The sequence below is a fragment of the Propithecus coquereli genome, unplaced genomic scaffold (genome assembly GCF_000956105.1).
Source record: "Propithecus coquereli isolate 6110/MARCELLA unplaced genomic scaffold, Pcoq_1.0 Scaffold202, whole genome shotgun sequence".
Lineage (NCBI taxonomy): Eukaryota > Metazoa > Chordata > Mammalia > Primates > Indriidae > Propithecus > Propithecus coquereli.
Window position 1 is genome coordinate 2,788,083 of NW_012145190.1, and position 15,624 is coordinate 2,803,706.

General features: G+C 59.2%; 1 protein-coding gene across 1 annotated transcript in view; it reads left to right on the plus strand.

Annotated features, from left to right (window-relative positions):
• TNKS1BP1 (tankyrase 1 binding protein 1, 182kDa) overlaps positions 1-13,700 on the plus strand; it is a 25,091-nt gene extending 11,391 nt beyond the window's left edge. The window contains exons 5-10 of the mRNA XM_012643954.1: positions 1,878-3,245; positions 5,201-7,359; positions 11,901-12,267; positions 12,519-12,669; positions 12,789-12,925; positions 13,627-13,700. Coding sequence (XP_012499408.1) covers positions 1,878-3,245; positions 5,201-7,297 — 3,465 coding nt within the window. The 3' untranslated portion in view covers positions 7,298-7,359; positions 11,901-12,267; positions 12,519-12,669; positions 12,789-12,925; positions 13,627-13,700. The remainder of the gene's footprint in view (positions 1-1,877; positions 3,246-5,200; positions 7,360-11,900; positions 12,268-12,518; positions 12,670-12,788; positions 12,926-13,626) is intronic.
• The last annotated feature ends 1,924 nt before the right edge of the window (positions 13,701-15,624 follow it).

Consider the following 15,624-nt stretch of genomic DNA (forward strand, 5'->3'; position numbering starts at 1 on the left):
GGGTGGTGTGAGGGTGCAGGTAGCAGATGGTGTGAGGGTGTGGGCTGCAGGTAGTGTCAGGGTACGGGGTACAGGTGGTGTGAGGATGCAGGGTGCGGGGGTGCAGGTGGTGTGAGCATGCCGGTATTAGGTGGTGTGAGTGTGCAGGGTGCGGGTGTTCTCTGCTGCTGGCCTCTGTGTTCTCAGGGACAGGAAGCAAGGCTATCAGCTGAGAGAGGATGGGATGGGGGGAGGTGGCGGCGGTTTGCCTGGGAGAGTCAGGCGCGAATGGAAGGGGGAGGAGGTGGGGTTCTGGGTGGCCCTAGGACTAGCTTGAGGTCAGTGGTAGATCTGAAGTGAGGCTAGCCGTCGTGGTTGCGAGTTTTCTGCAGCCACGTGCAGCTGCTCAAGTGCTGGGCCAGGCCTGCTGGGGGGAGCACTGCATCTAAACGTGTTAAACAGTACGATGAAGCGGCGAGGGGATTGGGTGTAGTGTAAAGAGCGACTTTAATGGAGGTACAAAGAGAAGCGAGGGTGCGGGGTGGGCAGGAGGGGCAGTGAGAAGGAGTTAGGGTTCATGAGCTGTGCTTCCCAGAAGGTCTGAAAATGAGGGCGCTGGACAGACAGGCTGTGGGGGTGGGTGAGCGGGACACCGGGATTGAGATTGGTAAGGACAAGGTCTAGGGTGTGACCTTGGGAGAGGACAGTTGCAAAACCGCTGGGGAAGAGGAGGTCAAGGAACAGGATGCTGGAAAGGTCACCCGGCTGTGGCAATCACAGTTACCAGCGGTGCTGGAGGGGCCTGCAGTGATCCAGGAGCCACACGTTTTAAGGAGTGAGGGGTTTGTAGGGGACAGAAACAGGAGTGGTCGTGGGTGGCATAGTTTTAGGGTGTAGGCTCTGAAACTAGAATGTCACAGGGGGAGGGAGGATGAAGGAGCCTTGAGAGCAAGCAGGGCCCCTGTTTCTGCCCAGACCTAGACCTGGTGTGTGATTACACGTTGCAGCTACACCGGAGAGGACAGCAAGGGAAGCGTGACCTCGGGGAGGGTGGAGGTCAGGTAGAGCCAGACTCACTGGTTGGGGACAGATAGAGTGGAGCAGGGAAGGAGCGCCAGGTGCTTGGTGTCCCCTCCGCCCCCTTTCTCTCCCAGGTGTCCCACTGAAGCCATTGTGTCAGTCCTGTGCCGAGAGGCCAGTGCACAAATCTTACCTAACCCTCACCTAGCTCTGGGACACGGGCATTTTTGCCATCAGCCCCGATGTACAGACGGGGAAGCTGACGCTCAGAGACCAAGGGCCTGCTGCGCAGGAGGGATGGCTCCAAGCCAGGGGCTTTGCACGGCCCCCAGTGCCTGTCGCCTGGAAGCTGCGGCCTTCCTGCTTCCTTGGGTAGCCCTGGGACCTGTGGTGCACAGAGTGGGCCGGGGAGGGCCACCCTCCCTGAGGCAGCTGCGCTGGGCCTCCGAGTCCTGACTCCCCAGTGTCGAGATGCCCGGATGGTCGGGTTCCCAGTTTTCCTTTTCCCTCTGTAAAGCACGTGTCCTTGACTCCTGCAAGGCCGCTAAGGAGATCTGAGATGAGCTTTGGTGTAGGCGGGGGTTGCAGCCACCTGAAAGGGTATGAACTATGTTGCGGGAACAAGGCTAGGTGCATTTTCTGGGGAGAAGGTCTAAAAGGGGGCTCTGTGACCCTAAGAAGTTTGGGACGCCCTGCCCCAAATCATTTCTGTGGTCTCCCAAACATTCCTGAGAGGTGCCCCCTGAGTCCCGGTTTCCTCCTCCTGGTCTGTGGGGTGAGATCTGAGGAGGAGCTGAGTGGGGGGTCTGTGCGGGGCTGGAGGGGGCCTCCCCCGCCCAGCTGAGGGGTGAATGATGGCTCTTGACTTTCTCTTGCAGGTTTCCAAGCCCCAGGTCCCCTCAAGTCCAGGCCCTGCCTCAGAAAATGGAGGCTCTGCCAGCCCAGGCCTCCCCGCTGAAGCCTCAGGCCCAGGCCCCGGCTCTGTCTGTCTTCACTCGCCCGATGAGAGCTCTGCCTGCCACTCTCAGCTTCCCGGAGCCCAGAGTCCTACAGTTTCCAAGGCTTCTCCCTGCCTGCCTGTGACTCCAGCGTCCCCAAGTGCAGCCCTGCCTGATGAGGGCCCCTGTCGTACCCCTAGCCTGGGGCTCCCTGCTGAGGGAGCCTCGGAGGCCCCCAGACCCAGCAGCCCTCCCCTTGAGGAGGTCTCGGAGCCCCACAGCCCGGAGCAGCCCCCAGCCTCCTCGCCCCGGCCCCTGCTCGAGGGGGATGAGTTGCTGGGTCTCGCTCGGACGTTTCCATCTGGGGAGGAGGAGGCATCTGCGGGTGACGCAGCCTTCCTCCGCCCCGGCAGCCTGGCTCAGCGCCGGTTCTCTGAGGGAGTGCTCCGGCCACCCGGCCAGGACCAGGAGAAGCTGGGGGGCTCTCTGGCTGCCCTGCCCCAAACTCAGGGGAGCCAGTCGGGCTTGGATCGTCCCTTTGGGACAGAGTCTAACTGGAGCTTGTCACAGTCTTTCGAATGGACCTTTCCCACGCGGCCCTCCGGTCTGGGCGTGTGGCGGCTGGACTCCCCACCCCCCTCCCCCATCACCGAGGCCAGTGAGGCAGCTGAGGCTGCTGAGTCTGGCAACTGGGCCATGTCCAGCAGGGAGGAAGGCGTGTCCCAGCAGGGGCAAGGGACCAGGTCAGCTCCAGGGGGGCCAGGAAGGCCTAGCTCCTGGGTGCAGGAGGATGATTCAGACATCTCCCCAGCCCAGAAGGGCGATGGGGAGAGTCAGCCTCAATCCCCAGCTGTTCCCCTTGAGGCCTTCCCTACACCGGGGGGTGCACCTGCATCGCCCTTGCTGCAGGCAGAGGAGAGGTGCGAGGATCGGGAGCCTTTGGCTGGAGAGGAGTCCCCCCTCCCTCTGGCCACCAGGGAGGCAGCCCTGCCCATCCTGGAGCCGGTCCTGGGGCAGCAGCAGCCAGCACCCCCTGACCAGCCCTGTGTCCTCTTTGCTGACACCCCTGGCCCTGGGCAGGCACTGCCTGTTGAGGAGGAGGCTGTGACCCTAGCCTGGGCTGAGACCACCGAACCCAAGACAGAAGCTCAAGACTCCTATAGGACGTCTCCCGAGCCTGCAGGCCCGGAAAGCAGCTCTCACTGGCTAGATGACCTCCTGGCTTCGCCACCGCCCAGCGCTGGCAGCGCAAGGCGGGGAGCTGGATCTGAGCTGAAGGACGCACAGTCCCCTGGTGCCTGCTCCGAGGTGAGGATGGGCATGGGTTGGGGGTGGGGGTGGCTCTGAGGGTGGAGGCCAGGGCTTGGGTGGGCTTCATTCTTTCAACACGGGTTCTGTGTGTCAAGAGCTTGGGATACAGCGGTGAGCAAGGCAGCTGGGAGGGACCTGCTCCTCGTAGCTCTCGGGTCTGGCAGAGCTCGCAGAGCCGCACAGGGTGGCACGTAGAGCTTAACGCGAGTTACTCTCCTGACTCCGGCATTCACTGGCTGATTGGTCTTGGGAATGTACCTTTACTGCTAAGCTGCAGAGTTCTTTCATCATAATAGCATTAACCTCTCAGAGTTGTGTTACGGGTAAGCGAGATGTGGAAAGCCCACGGTGCGATGCATGGCGCGTGCTCAGTCTTCACTCTGTGATCACGGGAATATCGTTCAAGGCAAAACAGCGTAGCCATTTGGAGCGTGGGCTCTGGAGCCAGACTGCCTGGGTTCATCGCCTGGCTCTGCTGTTTCTTTGCCCAGATACGACCTTGAGCAGGCTACTTTTCCACCCTCTGCCTCAGTTTTTGCATCTTATGGATGTGGATAACAACGGCAAGTTATCAGAGGGCGACAGCAAGGATTAAATGAGTTATAACATGTGTAAAGTGCTAAGAATAGCGCTTGCCTCATTGTGAGTGCTTAATAAGCGTTGGCTTTTACAAACGTTATTACCACTGAGCTCAAGACCTGCTTTGCAGACAGGCAGCTGAGGCCCAGAGGAGGCAGAGCCTTGAGCAGTTCCCCAGCAAGTTGGTGGCTGGGTCTGGGCCAGGACCAGTTCCCGGCCCAGTGCCCTTTCTCCTACCAGGCTGCCTCTGAATGCAAGGGCTGGGGGCCAGGTGGCTTTTGAAATTTATTTTTCAAGCCTGGCCTGGGCCCGTCGGGTTGGGGCTGGAGAGGAGGAGGAGCCAGGGGGCCCTAGGGGAAGGGGCAGAGGTGGAGGAGCAGGAAGGGTTAAGGCCAAGATGACTCCTGCAGTAGGTGTGTCTGTCCCGGGATGTGGGTGACTCAACTGGCTCCTGGGCGGGGCTGCCAGAGCTGCAGCTGCTCCGGAGGGAGCAGGGCCAGGGTGAGAGCCAGAGCCAGAGCCGTCGGACAGGTCCCAGCCCTGTCCCTGGGCCCAGCCTGGCCGCACCCTGCAGCCCTGGGGCGGGCAGGGGCGCGGGGAACGGGCAGGGGGCGGGGAACGGGAAGCCATGGCCCGGCCTGGGGACGGGGAGGCCAGCATGTCTGTCCTAGAGCGGCTGCTGGCCAACGCGGCGCTGCGGGATGAGGCCGGCAGGCTCCGAAGCCCTGAGCCCAGGGCTCTCCCGCCCTCGGGGGTGAGTCAGGGAGAGTGAGGGGGGTGGAGCACAAGAAGCCCTGGCTGGGATTTTCCCCTGTGCCAGAGGCTGCCTCTCCTGCCTTCCTGGGGCTGAGGTGAGGGCTGAGGTGAGAGCTGAGAGGCCTTCCTGGGGAGGGCTAGCCAGGGGCCCCTTCCTTAGGGAAGAAGGGCAGGCTGGAAGGGGTCTGCTTGGTGTTGGAATTTTGCCTTGCAAGGCAGGTTGCCGAGGGGCTTTGAGTCTTGACCTCTCCTGATTGAAAGTGGCCTCCTCTCCCTCCTAGTTCCTACGTGAAGACCTCTCCTCCAGGCAGGGCTTCTCTGGCTGTCAGCCAAGTATTGCCCAAGGGTTGTAAACATGACCATGGGATCATGGATGCAGTGCCCATTGTGTGTCAGGCACTATGCTGGGTGCTTGGTCATGCCCGCCCCACACAGTAGGAGTTATCCTCATTTAAAATTGAGGGCCCTGAGGCCCAGAGTGATCAAGTGATTTGCTCAAGGTCACACAGCCTTCTGTTGCCAAAGTGGGGCTGTCAGGCACTAGGCAGGGTTGACTTCCATCCCTATCGACTCAGCATTGTTTCTTTGTCTGTCTCTATTCTTTTTCTGATTCCCAGGGACTCCTTGGCTGGGCCCAGAAGGATCTGCAGAGTGAATTTGGGATCACAGCAGACCCACATCCCAGTGGTTTCAGTCCTTCCAGCTGGTGCCAAGGTGCTACTCAGGACTATGGCCTTGGGGGCACAAGCCCTAGAGGAGACCCAGGCCTTGGAGAGAGGGGCTGGGCCAGCAAGTATGGGCAAGGAGTGGGGGAAGGGAGCACCAGGGAGTGGGCCAGCAGGTGTGGCATCGGCCAGGAGGAGGTTGAGGTCAGCAGTGGCCAAGACCAGAGTGAAGCGTCTGCCCCTGGGGGGCTCCCGGCCCAGGACCGGGTTGTTGGAAAGCCAGCCCACGTTGGCACTCAGCGGAGCCAGGAGGTAGACGCCCAGGACTGGGAGTTCAGAAGGAGGGATTCCCAGGGCACTTACTCCAGCCGGGATGCAGAACTCCAGGACCAGGAATTCGGGAAGAGAGACTCGCTGGGTACTTACAGCAGTCCAGATGCAAGCCTTCGGGACTGGAAATTTGGGAAAAGAGATTCTCTGGATGCTTACTCCGGCCAGGATGACGATGAGCAGGGCCGGGAATCGGGGAAGAAGGACCACGTGGGCAGGTTCAGCAGCCAGGATGCCGAGGAGCAGGGCCGGGAGTTTGAGAAGAGAGATTCTTCACTGAGCGCCTACGGCAGCCGGGATGCAGACGCCCAGGACCAGGAGTTTGGGAAGAGTGCTTGGATGAGGGACTACAGCAGCGGTGGCAGCTCCAGGACCGTCGGCACCCAGGACAGAGGCTTCGGAATGAGGGCCCTGAGCTCTGGGTTCAGCCCCGAGGAAGCCCAGCAGCAGGATGAGGAATTTGAGAAGAAGACTGAGAGTGGGGAAGACAGCCCTGGCGAGGCTGGTGGGGATGCAGGCCGGCCGGAAGAGAGAGAATCGGGGGGCTTGTTCAGTTCCAGCACCACCCCGTTGCGGGAGGGGGCACTTGGACACAGAGACCAGAGCACCTGGCAAGCCAGCGACGCCTTCCACGAGGTGGGAGGGCTGCAGGAGAGACAGCAGGCAGGGGCTCAGAGCCCTGGCAATGCTGACCTGGAAGATGGAGATATGGGGAAGCGAGGCTGGGCTGCTGAGTTCACCCTCGGTGTTGCCCCCCAGCCAGAGGTGGCATTTAGCCCACGGCAGCAAGACTGGAGTGGGGACATCTGCGTCGAGGCCCCCGAGAGGAGCTATCAGTTTGGCATCATTGGCAACGACAGAGTGAGTGGTGCTGGCCTGAGCCCTTCCTGCGAGGTGGGAGGTGGTCACTTTGTGCCTCCTGGGAAGACCACGGCCGGGCCCATGGACTGGACTGATCAGCTGGGTCTCAGGAACTTGGAAGTGTCCGGCTGTGTGGGTTCTGGGAGCTCAAGTGACACCAGGGAGAATGCCTTGGGACAGATGGGCTGGTCAGACAACCTGGGCTTGGGAGACGTGGACCTGGCTAGCCGTTTGGAAAGTGGAAGGTCCGAAGAGCCCAGGGGGATCGGAGCTGGGGAGAAGGACTGGACTTCTGATGTTGGGGTGAGGAGGAGAGATTTGGCTACGGCGGGGGAGGTGGGCCACAGTCCGGCCAGAGGGAGTGGCGTGGGGCAGACCGACTGGTCAGGGGTGGAGGCCCAAGAGTTCCTTTCATCAAGGGAGCGTGGAGTCGGACAGGCAGACTGGACCCCTGACCTGGGGCTAAGAAACATGGCCCCGGGGGTAGGCTGCAGCCTCGGAGAGCCCAGAGAGCTGGGGGTGGGCCAGATGGAGTGGGGCGACAACCTGGGCCTGAGGAATTTGGAGGTGCCCTGTGACCTGGAGTCTGGAGGTTCCCGGGAGCTGCGGGGATGTGGAGTGGGGCAGATGGACTGGGCCCAGGACTTGGGGCCCCGGAACGTGGAGCTTTTTGGGGCCCCGAGTGAAGCCAGGGAGCGTGGGGTGGGAGAGGTCAGCCAGTGCCCAGAGCTTGGCCTTGGGAACAGCAGCGGCTTGTCCCCTGGCCTGGAGGCCAGAGACCCCATGGTGGCCAGGGAGCTGGGGGTCGGCGAAACGAGTGAGCCAGAGACCCAGGGCAAGGACAGCTCCTTGCCTTAATTGGAGACTCACCCTGAAGACCCCAGAATGGAGACAGGAGAAGGCCCCAGCTTTGGAGCCAGGTAAGGAAACCCCATCCTGGTGTGGGAGGGAAAGTGTGACAGCTGTCCGAAAATTGGAGCCTTTGATGGGGGAAGAAACAGTTTTTCTCACGAACTTTTAGTGTTTGGAAAATTGAGACATTTTGGACTATGAATTTTTATTTCTACTTAAAAAAAATGATATGACACACATACAGGTGAGTTCCTTTTTCGAAGGATGACTGTAATGTTTAAGGTGTTATTCTTTCGTAACCTATGTTTTGGGCTTTATTGGCGATTTTGGATTGTGACAGTGCAGGGGGAAGTGGTACTTGTCACAGCTTGGATAGTTCCTGGTGGTTTCTATTCTTACACACAGTGGCCATTCCCAGGCCTCAGCCCTGAGCCACAGGTGGGGCCGTGGAACACGAGTGTTTTCATTGGTGAAGGAAGGAGGATTCTGTGTCTTCTTGGCCGGTACCACTGCAGCTGGGAGTGCTACACTGATTGGTTCTCAAAAAGGTCTCCTGGGAACTTGATGCTTCTCGCCTGCCCTGTCATAGAGCCTGGAAGAGCAAGTTTAAGAACCTGAAGGGTGTTGGGACCTGGCTTCTGGCCCCCTGACCTTGGCCTCTGTGCGCAAAGTTGCTGAAAGAGAACTTTCCAAAGGAATAGGCTGGTAGTTTTACAGGCCAACCACAGTCTGTCTCATGGGTGTTTTACAACCAACTGAGATGATTTTGCATCTGGGAAGGGTGCTAAAAAGACATTGCATCTATTTCGTTAACATTTCCGTCCATCGAGATTTTATTCTCTTAAGAGAGTAGAACATTTTACCTTTTCCAGCCTTCGAATGAGAGCTTCTCATGGAGCAGGGAGCAGGGAAGGGGGATGTTGGCCGGGGACTGTTCTAAGTGGAAGGGGCTGGCAGTAGTGGGAGGAGAGAAGGAGGGACTAGGAAGGGGCTAGAGAGGCTTATTGGGGTTTTGGGGTGGGGGGTTCAGGAGAGACATTTGGGATGGAGGAGGAGGAGGAGGGAGAGAGGAAGGTGGCAAGCATGGGCCCAGGGGGGTTGAGGAGGGGGTGCTTTCTGGAGACTCAGCTGTCAAGCGGGGAGCTGGGGGAGGCTGCGATGAAGTCTGCAGGGAAGGGCGTGCACAGGACTAGGAGTTGGGAGGCTCCGTGAGCTTGAGCGAGTTGCTGGACTCTCTGAGCCTGTTTCTAACAGTTCGACTCGGGAAGCCCGGGATTCCAGCTCTAACGTTCCTGGTGCAGGCTCGGCGCGGTGGCTCCTGATTTCTCTTCCCGGGACTCGCACAACTCTGCGTGCCCCGCGCTCGGCGCGCGTCTTACCTCATTGATCTTCACAGCTGCGCTGGGAAGCAGGAAAGGGGTTTTTATCCTCTCTGTTGGCAGGTCAAGAGGTGGTGTGACCTGCTCAAGGTGACAGAGTCAGCAATACCCCTTTCCAGCTTGCTTCTGTTGACTGCTTTCAGCGGTGGCCACTGGGTTCAGGACTCAGACTAGCACGGAGGGGGACCCCCAGCTCTCCGCTTTTCCCTTCTGAGGGAAGCAGAGAAGCACTCAGTTGTCTGAGGTTGGTCCCGTCATGCCTTCGACACGCCCAGGTTTTTCTGCGCATGTTACCATAATCTGGCCCCTGCTGGCCCCTTACCTTCAGGGTTTAGCCGGGGTGGAAGGTGAGCCTCGTGGCGTGCAACAGAAAATGTGCTTCCAAAGCTGAAAGGAAACTGTTGCCTTAGAGGTGTTTGTTTGAATTTTATGCTTTTGGGTAGCCTTTTCCAAAATGTGTCCTCAAGAATACCAGTCCCTGGATGTGTCTGGACGATGCCGTGGCCGTGCAGGAGACTTAGCGTGTCTGTCAGCGTGCGTTAGTTCGCGCCCTAAACATGCACGGTGCAGCGTTTCCCAGACTTGCTTGACTAAGGTCCACGGAGCTAAGCGTCTGATGCAGGGAAATTCTACGCTATGGAAAGTTGCTCTTTAAAAGGTGAAAGATTTATACGATTTGAAGAGAAACCAGAGTATAGCAAGTTGCTCTTTAAAGAAAATTTTGGAGGTTCCCTTTGTAACAAGAAGTCCTGGAGAGTAACTCAGAGTGATCTGACTTTGGGTCCTTCTGCCAGGTTATGGCTTTGATTCTGTCACCATCTTTGTGACCTTGGACAAGTTGCTTCTCAGGGCCTCCAATTCCTCATCTGTAAATTGGGAGTAATTTATACGCAGTACTCATGAAGTTTTTGTGAGGACCGAGTTAATTAGTTCTCACAAAACTGGGGAAACTGAGGCACAGAGAGGCAGTGTGACTTGCTCAAGTTCCCACCACTGGTGATCATGGGTTCTTCATGTCCCCTTGGGCCCCAGCCTTGTGGTCCTGTCCGTGTGCCCTCCCTGTCTCTGTGGCATCGAGGCCAGCTGCTTTTCCTCTGGACACATCGTTCCGCTGGAACACTGGGGAGCTGACTGTTTGCACATAGATGTAGCCCCCACATTTGTCCCTGGAGTAGTGGCGGAGTGTGAGTTTGGGTAGAGACACGGCTAAAGTCTAGGCCGGGTGAAGGGTATAGGCAGTGTAAGGTGAGACACGTCCTCCCAGGCCAGGGGCCCGCGTTGTGAGTGACGATGATTAGCTTACTAGTTTGTTATATTTATCAAGTGCTTACTATGTGCTAGGCACATATTTCTGCCAACAAACACAACAAAATTTAGGTACTTTTATTAACCCCATTTTACAGATGAAGAAACTGAGCCTCAGAGTGGGCAAGTAACTTGTGGGTAAGGCATGGGCGCAGTAGGGGACATAGGCAAGCTCTGTCCTGGAGTGGCAGGGCTTGGCACCCACGTTCCTAACCACTCCTCTCTCCGGCTCCCCTGCCAGGAAGGCCTCTGTCTGTGGGTGTCCGGGGTGAAGGGCCAGTGGGGTTTACGCAGTCTGGCGGGGTTGACGTACATTGTACTTTCCAGGGCTCTCCCCACTCTCCCCTCCTCAAGGCCATCCCCAGAGCCCACTGAGCTCCCTCCTCTGACCTCTGCCTGCGTGGCTTGGGGCCAGCTCTTGCTCTGGGGGTGGATGTTGCCAGCTACCCATTGGGTGTTTCACATCCCCTTAGCTCGAGGGGCCTGCCCCACCCCAGGGCGAGGCTCTGGGCACGGCCTCCGCAGGCTGGGTGGGGTGCCGTCGCCGCCCCCTCCCTCCTGGGCCTCCCTGATTTTAAGCTGGCCGTCAGGGTGAGCTGGCTCTGGCCCCCGTCCAAGCTGTTCCGATTCTGCTGCCTTGCTGTGCTTCTGCCGCCACCACCGCCGCCGCCTCTGCACCCTCCCTCCTTCCCAGGCCGCTTTAATATCCATCTGTCAGCAGCTTGTGGAAGGACAGACTGACACATGTTCTCTCTCTCTGCCCCCTCTTCCTGCTTGGTATTGCCTCACCTGCCTCGGTCTCTGTCCCCTCCAGTCCTGGCAGGAACCAGCTACCTGGCTTCCGGGCACTCTGCGTGGTGTGTGTGTGGGGTGCGTGCGTGTGTCGGGTGTGGCTCAGGGCTGTGCTGGCAGGTGTGGTGGGTGCAAGGTGTGTCTCGAGGGAGTGACAGGCGAACAGTGCACATGCTTCCTGCCTGAGTGTGTGTGATGAGTGTGTGAGTGTGTGTCTGTATTTCAGGGAGTGGCAGCCGTCGGTGTGTGAGGTGTGAATTAGTGAGTGTGTGTGGTGCGCTGGTGTCGTGTTTAGAGGGGGCAGCAGGCAGGAGATGCAGAAGTTGCACCGAGGTCCAAGGTGACCCGCCCTCTCGCTCACTCTGCAAATGTTTGCTTATCCGGCTCCTGACCAGGCTCTGGGCCAGCTGCTGGGGGCACAAAGGCAAGAGGACCCTGTCTTTGCCCTTGAGGAGCTCACAGACGGGTGGTGGGGGCAAAGAATTGCCGAACAGAAGCAGGGGCTGGCACACGTAGGAGCTGAGGTGGCCACGGTGGCTGGGGAGGGGACAGGGCAGCATCAGCAGGGGAATTGAACTGAGAGCAAAGGACATGAAGGGACGGCGGGGGAGCTTTTCAGGCGCGGCAGCGGCTTGTTCAACAACAGCAGTATATGAGGGTTGAAGGTGACATGAGCCTGGACAGGCAGAGGGCCAGTCCTGGCTCATACTGCAGAACGTGACCGCCCAGGCAGGTGCCCCCGGGAGGGCACACACCGACAGCATCAGCAATGATGACGGCAGCCGTAATGATAGCTGTTACTTACGGGGCACGTACTGAGTGCCAGGCACCGTGCTGAGTGCTTTAGATTCTTGTTTCGTCTCCCCAGCGACTCCAAGCAGAGGAGCCCGAGGCGTCTATGGGGGAAGGGACTCATCCAAGGTCTCAGGGACTTGAACCCGCCAGGCCAGCCAGCTCTTACCCTGTGTGCTGTAACTCAAGGTCTTGGCCACGTCCTTGCTGAGGAGTCTGGGGACAGCATGGAAAGGAGGGAGAGGGAGAGGCTGGGGGAAGGGGAATGCCACAAAGTGGGCTTTGGGGGAGGGAGACAGGGCCTCACGGGTGACCTTGTCCTCCGGTCTGTCCATTTGCAGCCCTGGTGGGTGCCCAGCCCGCTCCCCGCCCTCTGGCTCCCAGGGCCTGCTGGAGGAGATGCTGGCCGCCAGCAGCTCCCGGACAGTGGCCCATAGGGAGTCGGTGACCTCGGGCCTCAGGGTCCAGTTGGAGGAGGAAGGAGCCTCAGCAGGTGCTGACCAAGGGGCGCCTCTGGAGCCTGGCAGGGACCCTCTGCCCTCCTGGAGGCCTCAGCCTGATGGCGAAGCCAGCCGGACAGAAGATGTGGACAGCACCTGGGGTCCTTCAGGGGCAGGGAGGGGTGAGCAGGGGCCGGCCTGGACCCCTCGGCGCCCCTCCCAAGGCCCTCTCCCCAGCACCCCCAGTCAGGACTTCTCCTTCATTGAGGTCAGTGGGTGGTCAGCCCAGGGCAGTGGGTGGGCTGTCGTGGGGGGAATGTGGGCAGTGGGGTCAGAACCCCATTCCTGGAGCCTCCCTGGTGGTCTCTATCCAGGAGGCAGAAAGAGGGCTTCAGGCATGTCACGTAAACAGGAGCAGGGAGGGATCAGCTCGTGGCCAGCTGCTGTTGCGGGGCTCCTGTGGGGTGGGGCAGGGCTGTGGGGCGGCAATGGCAGTGGTGTCACCCTTGTCCCGAGCAGGACACTGAGATCCTCGACAGTGCCATGTATCGGAGCCGTGCCAACCTGGGGCGCAAGCGTGGGCACCGAGCCCCTGCCATCCGGCCTGGAGGTACCCTGGGCCTGTCGGAGGCAGCAGACTCGGACGCACGCCTGTTCCAGGACTCCACGGGTAGGGCCGATGTATTATTTGATGGTGTCTCTGTCGATGTCTGGGGAGTTGGCCCGGGTTGTGCAGAGGCTGGGGCAGGTGATCTGGGTGTGCTGAGCCCTCTCCCTGGGCCTTTGCAGAGCCACGGGCTTCTCGGGTGCCGTCTTCGGACGAAGAGGTAGCGGAGGAGCCTCAGAGCCGCCGGACGCGGATGTCCTTGGGTACCAAGGGCCTGAAAGTCAACCTCTTTCCTGGCCTGAGCCCGTCCGCCCTGAAGGTACCATCTGATCACTCAGCAAGCACATCCAGCCCCCCTGGCATCCAGCCTTTCCTCTCTCCGTCTGTCTACTCACTTCCCCAATCCCCCTCTCCCATTACTTCTCCCCAGTGAGGGCCCCAGAAGATCCCTTTGTGCCCTGCTGGCCCTTGTGCTGTGGGCCAGGCAGGATGGAAGGAAGAAGAAGACGTGTTCTTGTCCTAGAACCTCGGGGCGGTGGGTGGGGGGACATGAGCCATGCCCAGAATTAGCTCGGGTGAGGAAAGAAGTGTAGGTGTCACTGGGGAGGCAGGGATAAGGGCTGGGCCTATTCCGAGAGGGAGAAGTCATTTCCTCATGCGGGTGGTGGGCACGGGAGGGGGCACGGGCAAGGCTCTTGTAGGCCTTTGATCTTAGCCTTGAGGCAGGCATAGGAGTTGGCTGTGGGGAGGTGTGGCAGACAGAGGGAGCAGGGGTGGGCAGTCCGCACTGCCTTTGTCCAGCCCAGTTTGTCTGAATTCAATCCAGCAGTATCTTTTCGAGGACCTACTGTGTGCACAGCTTGGCTCAGCTCTGAGGGAAGCGCATTTTTAAGTGACTCCACGTGCATTGGGGTGTCTGTCTGATTCTGGGGACTGCACACTCTTTGGAGAAGGCCTGGCCCTCTGTGGATCCTTCTCCCTGTCCCCTAACATCTGTCTGCATCTGGTCTTGTCTCCCAGGCCAAGCTGCGCCCCCGGAACCGCTCAGCTGAGGAGGGGGAGCCAGTGGAGAGCAAGTCCAGCCAGAAAGAGTCCGCAGTCCAGCGCTCCAAGTCCTGCAAGGTCCCGGGGCTGGGGAAGCCGCTCACGTTACCTCCCAAGCCAGAGAAGTCCTCAGGGTAGGTGCCTGGAGCTCTGGGCATTGCCTGACCCCACTATATTAGCCCGAAAGGGGAAGCCCCCACTTGGAAACCTGAGGCTCAGAGGCGAGGTCGACATAGTGAGCTATGTTAATTGGTGGCAAGAATTGCGGTCCCTGCAGCCTTCGGTTGGAGGGGGGTTTCTGTCCCTACCACGCCTCCTCATTTTGTTCAGTTTCCCCAAAGTTCACCTTCTGGACTTTGCCCTTTGCCCTCTAGGTCAGAGGGATCGTCACCCAGTTGGCTGCAGGCCCTGAAGCTGAAGAAGAAGAAGGTCTGAGAAGTCACTGAGGTGAGGGCAGGTTCCTGGGCTTGGGCGTGAGTGGGGCTTGCCCTGGAGAACTCGGGAGGCCCGTGCCCCTTTGGCCCTTACCTCCCCATCCCCCTCTCTACGCGGGGCTGGACACAGGCAGGTGAAGCCAAGCTCCAGAGAGTCGGTAGGGTCCTTGGCTCCCCCTAGATTTTGTCCACAGCGCAGGGCGTTGTCTGGCGGGGATGGAAGAGGAGGAGGAGGGCTGTCATTCCAGTCTGCCTCCCTGGGCTCAGGGACGGACAGTCCCCCGTGCCCTGTGTCTAGCCCAGGTATGGTCAGCTAGCCTGTGTGGTCTGGGACCCCTGGGGACACCCACCAGGCTCCAGGTCCCAGGAGGGACCTTTGTCATGCCTGAGCTCAGCTGTGGGAGCCGGGAGGGGCGTGGGGGAGAGGAAGCTGGAGCCTCCACAGTGTCCTCTCCTGACCTCTTTTCCTCCCTCCCCACTGCAGGGCCTCTCCCATCTGGCAGTCTCAGGCAGTGCCTGTTCCTGCGGGGTCCCCGGGCGAGGAGACGGCTGGAGCCCCACCAGCCCCAGGCTGCAGCCTCTGTCCCCCTCCACCTCTGAGGAGCGTCTGGGGAGGCACATTTATGCACTTTGTATCACCTCCCCACACCCCCACCCCTGCACCTTCCCTCCCAGCCTTGATTCCGTCACTAGTGGTCGAAGGTTTTGGTCCCTCTCCCTCTCTGCTTTCTCCTCCAGCCTCCCTTGGGTTTTCTTTTGATACCAATTTATAGCATTTTTTATAAAAAGCCTTTGATTTTTGTAATGGGCAGAGCTCTACCTGTGCCCCAGCCCAGGTCTCCCTCTGCCCCGCCAGGTGCCCCACAGAGACCAATGATGTTTTGCCACTTGAAACAATAAATAAAGTTTTTTGGGAATTGGTGCTGTCCACGTTGTCAGGTGTGGTCATGGCTGCCAATTCCCCTCGTCTAAGGCTGTAGCTGGAAAATGCTGGTTCTAGCTCTGCCTCACTTGGAGCGTGCTCTGACATTGGGCATGTCATAACCCTTCTATGTACTGGGCTCAGTGTCCCTGAGGAGGGTGTATTGGTTGTAATAGGCTGGTTGCTAATTCAGATGCTGCGCTCCCACCCCTAAATCTCAGTAGCTTAACACAGCAAGGTTTATGTCTCACCCGTGGCACAGTCCAGGGTGGGTTGGTGGTGGGGAGCACTCTGTACCTCAAAGTCTTTTGAAGCCCAGGCTCTTTCCCTGTTGTGGCTCAGCCATCCTCTGGGGCCCTGACTCCTCCGCAGCGTCTAGTGGGAAGAGGGGGAAGTCCTGTGGGAGAGTAAGTCCATTCAAGCTGCTAATACAAAATGCCATAGACTCTGTGGCTCGGAAACAGCAGAAATATATTTCTCACAGTTCTGGAGGCTAGGAAGTCTAAGGTCAAGGCACTGGCAGGTTCGGTGTCTGGTGCGGACCTGTTTTCTGGTTCACAGATGGTGCTTTCTCACTGTGGCCTCACATGGTGGCAAGGGAGCTCTCTGGGGCCTTTT